The 7,045-nt window shown below is 56.2% G+C and overlaps 2 protein-coding genes across 6 annotated transcripts; both read right to left on the bottom strand.

The window, feature by feature from the left end:
• APOC2 (apolipoprotein C2) lies at window positions 1-2,048 on the bottom strand. 3 transcript variants are annotated; one of them, XM_084958163.1, is made up of 4 exons: window positions 1,998-2,048; window positions 855-967; window positions 556-715; window positions 1-230 (listed from the first exon to the last, which is right to left on the bottom strand). In XM_084958163.1, exons 2-4 carry the CDS (start codon window positions 907-909, stop codon window positions 140-142), a joined length of 306 nt encoding a protein of 101 aa, XP_084814289.1. In that variant the 5' UTR covers window positions 910-967; window positions 1,998-2,048; the 3' UTR covers window positions 1-139.
• A 534-nt stretch (window positions 2,049-2,582) lies between these two features.
• APOC4 (apolipoprotein C4) lies at window positions 2,583-5,399 on the bottom strand. 3 transcript variants are annotated; one of them, XM_084958165.1, is made up of 3 exons: window positions 5,202-5,399; window positions 3,349-3,493; window positions 2,583-2,788 (listed from the first exon to the last, which is right to left on the bottom strand). In XM_084958165.1, exons 2-3 carry the CDS (start codon window positions 3,405-3,407, stop codon window positions 2,629-2,631), a joined length of 219 nt encoding a protein of 72 aa, XP_084814291.1. In that variant the 5' UTR covers window positions 3,408-3,493; window positions 5,202-5,399; the 3' UTR covers window positions 2,583-2,628.
• Window positions 5,400-7,045: the final 1,646 nt, after the last annotated feature.

The raw sequence follows: 7,045 nt of genomic DNA, 5'->3' as shown, positions 1-7,045 counted from the left end.
AACTGGGCATTTTTTTTTTATTATTGATAAGAAGTCAGGTCAGAGAGTTGGGAGCAGGATGCTGAGTTGCTAGGAAGTAGGGGGAGTAGATCAGGGGAGCCAAGGGCTCGCCCCTCTCGCACACTTGGGGGTCCAGTTCTTAATGGTCTCCAGTCAGTAGAGAAAGGACCTGATCAGTGAAAATCCCTGCATAGATGGTCACAGCTGCCGTGCTTTTGCTGTACATGTCCCTGCGGAGAAAGGACAGAGGGTCTGAGGGAGGAGGGGCTGGGGGCCTGGATCCTGGGTCCGAGGGAGGAGGGGCTGGAGCCCAGCATTATGTGTCTTGTGGTGGGGGGTGTGGAGAGTGGCTGGAATGCAAACTCCTGGATCCCCGGGAGGGGCAGGGCTGGGATCTCAGAATCCCGGGTTCTTGTGGGACCAGGGGCCAGGAGCTGAGATACCTGTGTCTCAAGAGAGAGTTCAGGTTTGAACCTGGACTCCTGGGCCCGAGGGAGAAGGGGCGGGGCGCTGGGACTCGCGGTGCCTGGGGTAGGGGCGGGAGACAGGAGATACCTGATTTTCTCGTCCACGGTGGGCAGGTAAGTCTTCCTGTACAGGTCCTGGGCAGTGGCCTTGGCTGTATCCCAGTAGCCGTAGAGGGATTCCTGCACCTTGGTGAGCAGGGCCGGGCTGTCGGGCTCATCTTGCGGCGGCACGTGGGCCCCCTGGGCCTCTGCGGGAGGAGAGTGAGTTAAGGGGGCTGAGAGCCCGAAGCAGGGGGTGAGTGAGGCAGGGAAGGAGCGGAAGGGGATCCTCCTCCTTGTCCCCTCACCTGCTCCTCCCGGCGCCCCACCCCCGTGGACCATACTCACCGGATGCCAACAGCAAGAGGATGAGGAAGAGAGCCAGGAAGGATCGGGCGCCCATGGCGTCGGGGGACCTGGAACACTGAGGAGGGCGTGGGGCGGAGCCAGGGGCAACCCCTCTTCCGGGGGTCCCCCAGCACTCAGGGATGTGGGCTGGGTTCCCCTCTCCCCCTCCTCTCCACCTGAGCCCAGTTCCTCATGGCTCAACTTGCACCTCACTTCCTAACCTCCTAGGATGCTATTCTTGATTTTCAAGCTCTTTCTCTCTCTCTTTTTTTTTTTGCCACATCTGCAGCATGGGGAAGTTCCCAGACCTGGGATGGAACCCGGGGCCACAGCAGTGAAAGCACCAAATCCTGACCATGAGGCCACCCGGGAACTCCCAATGTTCCCTTCTTAGTTCTAACATTCATTCATTCATTCATTCAAGAAGCATTTCTTCAGCAGCGACTATTATGGGCCAAGCACAGTTCTGGGCACATCAGACCTGCCCCTAGTAAGCCGACCCAAGAGAGGAATACAATGAACAACTATCACATGAAGGAACAGAGCTGGTCACACTGATAAGTGCCCTGGAGCCCGGATGCTGTCTTGCGTTGCCTGGGAAAAGCTCAGCAGAGAGTGACACTGATGCTAAAACCCTATCGGTGCAGGGACACGTGCCACAGACTTGGTTAAGAGCTGCCACCACCTGGATGAGTGTGTTCCCTCTGCCCTGCGCTGTGTTCTACCCGCATTCATTTATTTTATCCAGATCCAAACCCTGTGAGGGGGGCATGTCAGTGACAGCTGTGCTCAGCCCACCGTGTCACCAGGCACATCTTGGAGATGAGGAAGCTGCAGCGTGGATGTTGAGGTCTGACCCAGATGGGGGTCGGCATAGGCAGACATTCTAAGATTCTAAATTCCATTCCATTCCATTCCAACATAATGATTCTATTATTTTTTTTTTTGGCGGAGCCTGAGACATGTGGAAATTCCCAGGCCAGGGATCAAACCCCCGCCACAGCAGTGCCCAGAGCAGCGACAGTGTCAACGCCAGGTCCTTAACCCACTGAGCTTCAGAGGAACTCCTTGCAGTTTCTGATTTAACAACCTGGCCCCCTCCCTGCTGCTCCCCCTGCGCCCCATGTCTGTCCCCTCTCTTACCGGACTCTGGCGGGCTGTCCTCACCAGCTCCACGCGGCAGAGAAAGGCTTTATAGCTCTTGAGATCCACCCCTCCGTGGCCACCACCCCCACCTCGATGTCTAGGCCAAAGTCCTGGCCAACATAACCACAGGGGGGTGGGGGGAGGGGGGTTGGCGTGGGGGCAGGGAGGGCAGTGACATCCCCAGGGTCAAGCCACAGGGAGCCCCCACTCTGAAAATTCACCGAGGGAGCAGGCTGGGGTGGTGGCGGGTGTGGGGGTTCTGGGTGCCCAGCAGGAAGGAGGCCTGGGGTCTCCATGGTGTGGGAAGTGGAGCCAGGCCGCTGGGAGGCTGGCTAATCCCGCCTCCCCTCCAGCCTTCGCCCTCCCCCCAAACTGAGAAGCGGGGAGTGTTCCACCCCCCACAAACCCGAGGTAGTGGGTCTCAGCCCTGGAGGTGGGGTGGAGGGTCCCTGCCACTCCTTCCCCCCACCCCCAGGGCTCGCCTGTCCCGTTCGTCCTCTACCCCTTAACCTCTGGGGGTGGGGGGTGGGGTTATCTCTGGCCTCTGGCCCTGTTGGAGAAGGACTGGGACAGGGACAGGGACACGGAGGAGAACTTCTTTATTGCAAAGCCTGTGAACCCTTGAAACCTAGTCCCTGCTTCCGCAGAAAAGCTGGGGACACAGGCTATGGGCCTTGTTCAGGAGGCTGTCCTTGGAGCTGTGGATCCAGGCCTTGGTGCGGGAGCCCAGGTCTCTCAAGTGATCATCGTAGTAGGTCTGCACAAAGCCCTGGAAGGCCCCGGGGCCCCTGCGAGGGAGAGGAGGTCACAGTGGAGACGCCAGCTACCCCCCAAGACCTCTGCTCCATCACCTTCTCCCTCTGACCCGGGAGTTCCTGCTCTCAATTCTTTTTTTTTTTTTTTTTTTTTTGTCTTTTGTCTTTTCAGGGCCACTCCCCTGGCATATGGAGGTTCCCAGGCTAGGGGTTGAGTTGGGGCTATAGCTGCTGGTCACAGCCACAGCCACAGCAACATGGGATCTGAGCTGCATCTGCGACCCACACCACAGCTCACGGCAATGTCAGATCCTTAACCCACTGAGTGAGGCCAGGGATGGAACCTGCATTCTCATGAATACTAGTCAGATTTGTTTCTGCTGAACCACGGTGGGAACTCCCCTCCTCTCAATTCTTATCCTCTACCTGGCTCAGACTGGGAGGTCACAGCCCCACCCAAGCCCACCCTGCTCCCTGGAAACCCCCTAGGTCAGACACAGCCCCTTCTCCCTCAGACCCAGGATCCAGGCCCCCGGCCCCTCCTCCCTCAGACCCAGGATCCAGGGCTCCAGCCGCCTTCGGGGCACACTCACCAGAACCACTCCCACCTTTCTCTGGTCCTGGTCACCAGCGGCTGCACCCACTCCTTCATCTTGCCCGGAACCAGGCTCCAGGCATGACTGGCCTTCGGCTCCGGCGAGGGGGTGGGGGATTCCTCCAACACAGCTTGCTGGCATGCTGGATGGGACCGGAGGGCAACTTGGGGCGGCTGGGACCCCAGAATCCTTCCATGTCCCCTTCCCTCCATGCTCACCATCGCTGTCACTCCTGGTGGCCCCCTGCCCGTCCTTTCACCATCTTATATACCCTCTGGACCTCTTGCTGCCATCAGTCACCTCCTTTTGCCCTCTGTGCCCGGGGTCCCCAGGCACCACTCGGTCACCCTGAGGTTTTCTCCCTCAGTCCGCATCAGCGCCTCTTGGCCCCCTGTCCCCCTCCTGACGTCTCCCTCATCCCCAATCTCGCCGACCCCTCAGCTCTCCTGTGACGGTCACACAGTCTGAACCACCTCTCCAGGCAGTGAGGGAGCTCATGGGAGGACTTCCTGGCTTCAGGAACAGAGGTTGGCAAGGCCATGTATTGGGCTGGTGGGCCAGGGGCTCTGCCAGGAATGGCCCACACCTGTCTGTCCCACACCTGGGCAAAGCCTCCCCTATAGAGACCAGCCATCACACGGGGGCACAGCTACACACAAGGACAGAGGCCCCGCCTGTGTCTGCGGTGTGCCCTCAGCCAATGACTTAACCTCTTCAAGACTCAGTTTCCCCATCTGTGGAATGGGATAATGACAAGATCTAGCTCGTAGGGTTATGGTGAAAGTTCAGAGTTAGCACATATAAGGCATTTTGACAGGTTTCCCGCATGTAGTAGGCATTGTATATATGTGTTGACATTTTATTTTATTTATTATTATTATCCTTGTTATTATTACTGCTTTTTAGGGCTGCACATGTAGCATATAGATGTTCCCAGGCTAGGAGTGGAATCAGAGCTACAGCTGCTGGCCTACACCACAGCCACAGCAACACAGGATCCAACCTGCATCTGCCACCTACACCATAGCTCACAGCAATGCCGGAGTCGTAACCCACTGAGCGAGGTCAGGGATTGAACCCAAGTCCTCATGGATACTAGTTGGGTTCATTACCACTGAGCCACAACAGGAACTCCTGTGTTGACATTTTTATTTAAAAAACAATTTTTTTTGTCTTTTGTCTTTTTAGGGCTGCTCCTGCAGCATATGGAGGTTCCCAGGCTAGGGGTCCAATTGGAGCTGTAGCTGCCGGCCTACACCACAGCCACAGCAACGCCAGATCCGAGCCGAGTCTGCAATCTACAACATGGTTCAGGGCACTGCCGGATCCTTAACCCACTGAGGGAGGCCAGGGATTGAACCCGCAACCTCATGGTTCCTAGTCGGATTCGTTTCCACTGTGCCATGATGGGAAGTCCCCGTGTTGACAAATTTTAAATGTATGTTCGGGAATTTCTTGGTGTGGCACAGGGGGTTAAGGATCCAGTGTTGCCATAGCTGTGAGAGGTTGCACCTGTGGTGCGGGTTCAGTCCCTGGCACGGGAACTTACACATGCTGCGGGTGCAGCCAAAAAAAAAAAATGCATGTGCAGAACTGACATACCAGCGCACATAGACACCATCCCACGTGACCAGACCCACAAATCTTTTGCATAAATACCCCCTGAAGACACACATGTGCACACAAGTGTACAGTTGCATGCTCACAGACACGCATGTACCACCACTGCATGCTCTTCTGCTTAGACGCACACAGACGTGTATTCACGGCCACTGTCATCTACACCAACCCCAAGTTCACTCTTCACACACAGCCGCCGCTAACATGTACTCACAGGCAGACACACACACCTGCAGGCCCCAGAGCTGGTCACACTCACACCCCGTGCTATAGCGGGGGGTCCCCACACCCTCCTGCCCGCTGCTCCTCACCCACAACACAGGCCAGGACCAGAATGCAGAAGCAGAGGGAGGGCAGGGCCCAGGGCCTGCCTCCCAGGAACAGCATTTCTGGGGGCTCTGTCCCTCTGTCCCTCTGTGCTCACTCTCTAGGCTGGGGGAGGGGGAGGCTGCACTGAGCAGAGCCCTCCCCTGGCCACCTCCCCACGCCCCTTGGCAGGGACTTCAGAGAGAGAGGGACCCAAGTGACAGTGACAATCAGAGGCTATGCCCGCCCCTGCTGGCCTCTTTCCATTCTTCTTCCTATTCTCCCACCCCTAACCTGACAGGGGAAGCTAGAAGGCTCTTTGGCCTCCTGTGCTGAACTAGGTCCAAATCCTGGCTCCATCTCATGGGACGGCCCCTCTTTGGGGCCTCAGTTTCTTCCTCTGTAAAATAGGCCCACAATCCATACTTTAGGACATTAATTAAATGACATGATAACAAGGGAAATTTTTTTTTTTGCTCTTTTCTAGGGCCGCACTGGCAGCATATGGAGGTTCCCAGGCTACGGGTCCTATCGGAGCTGTAGCTACCGGCCTACGCCAGAGCCATAGCCACATGGAATCCGAGCCACGTCTGCGACCTGCACCACAGATCACGGCAACGCCAGATCCTTAACCCACTGACTGAGGCCAGGGATCGAACCCGCAACCTCATGGTTCCTAGTCGGATTCGTTAACCACTGAGCCACGACGGGAACTCCAACAAGGGAAGTTCTTAAGGTGGAGCCTGGCAACATAGGTGCTCACAGAGCAGAGCTGTTTATCATTATTCCTTTTTTTTTTTTTTTTTCTTTTTAGGGCCAAATCCACGGCATATGGAGGTTCCCAGGCTAGGGGTCCAGTTGGAACTACAGCTGCCGGCCTACACCACAGCTCACAGCAACGCTTGATCCTTAACCCACTGAGTGAGGCCAAGGATCGAACCCGTGTCCTCATGGGGACTAGTCAGGTTCGTTCTTGCTGAGCCATGATGGGAACTCCCTGGAGTTTCTGTTTGGGATAATGGAACATTCTGGAAATGGAAGGGGATGATGATTGCACAAGCCTGCGAATGTACTTAAGGCACTGAACAACTAAAAATGGTTGAAATGGTAAATGTTATGTATTTTCCCAGAGTTAAGAAAAGAAAAAGGAAAAACCCACTTTGCAGGGTGTTATGAGAAGCAGCATGATGTCTGGCTTAGAGTCTGGCTCCACCTCCTTCCTGCTGTGTGACCTGATGCACCTTGCTCAACATCTCTGGGCCTGTTTCTCCATCCAGGAACCAGAGTCATGGACTACATACCTATCTGGGCGAGTAAAGCAGGTCGTTTTACCTAAGGTGCTGCGAGCATCACCTGACATGCTGCAAAGCCCCTCAGCAACACCGCTCTGTCTTTATGGAGCTGTGCCTCCTGAGCTCACGCTATGCATCAGGTGCCATGGCCGGGCTTAGTGAATAACTCGTTCAGTGGAGCTCAGTGCTGGCAAGTGGGCATCTTTTTCATTCCCATTTTACAGATGAGGAGAAGCCTGCAAGTGGGAAATTGGAACCCAGCCCTTTCGTGCTACCTGGCCAACCCAGGACAGCCTCTGCCCTCACCTCCCCACTGGAATCCTAGAGGGCAAGAGAGCTGGGGGCAGGGCCGGGGGTGGGTGGGCCCAGGGGGAGGGCTCTGACCCTGACCTGGCTCCAAGGTCAGCATGAGCTGTTTGCTGTTTGCCGTTTGCAATGTTTGCCCATCTCTGCGATCAGGGCAGGAACAGGCTGAA

This window comes from Sus scrofa, chromosome 6, assembly GCF_054392235.1.
Source record: "Sus scrofa isolate SSC_HxYL_T2T_F1_AM1 chromosome 6, Sscrofa_HxYL_maternal_Yorkshire_Landrace_v2.0, whole genome shotgun sequence".
Classification (NCBI taxonomy): domain Eukaryota; kingdom Metazoa; phylum Chordata; class Mammalia; order Artiodactyla; family Suidae; genus Sus; species Sus scrofa.
This window is presented reverse-complemented; position numbering and strand designations above follow the sequence as displayed.

Excerpts from the sequence above, each read along its gene's own strand:
- APOC2 (XM_084958163.1), bottom strand. The coding sequence starts at position 909 with ATGGGCGCCCGATCCTTCCTGGCTCTCTTCCTCATCCTCTTGCTGTTG. Across the intron at positions 716-854 it reads CCTCTTGCTGTTGGCATCCG|AGGCCCAGGGGGCCCACGTG; the intron begins GTGAGTATGGTC and ends CTCCTCCCGCAG. Across the intron at positions 231-555 it reads ACCGTGGACGAGAAAATCAG|GGACATGTACAGCAAAAGCA; the intron begins GTATCTCCTGTC and ends CTTTCTCCGCAG.
- APOC4 (XM_084958164.1), bottom strand. The coding sequence starts at position 5,358 with ATGCTGTTCCTGGGAGGCAGGCCCTGGGCCCTGCCCTCCCTCTGCTTC. Across the intron at positions 3,494-5,282 it reads GGTCCTGGCCTGTGTTGTGG|CATGCCAGCAAGCTGTGTTG; the intron begins GTGAGGAGCAGC and ends GGTCCCATCCAG. Across the intron at positions 2,789-3,363 it reads GTGACCAGGACCAGAGAAAG|GGGCCCCGGGGCCTTCCAGG; the intron begins GTGGGAGTGGTT and ends TCTCCCTCGCAG.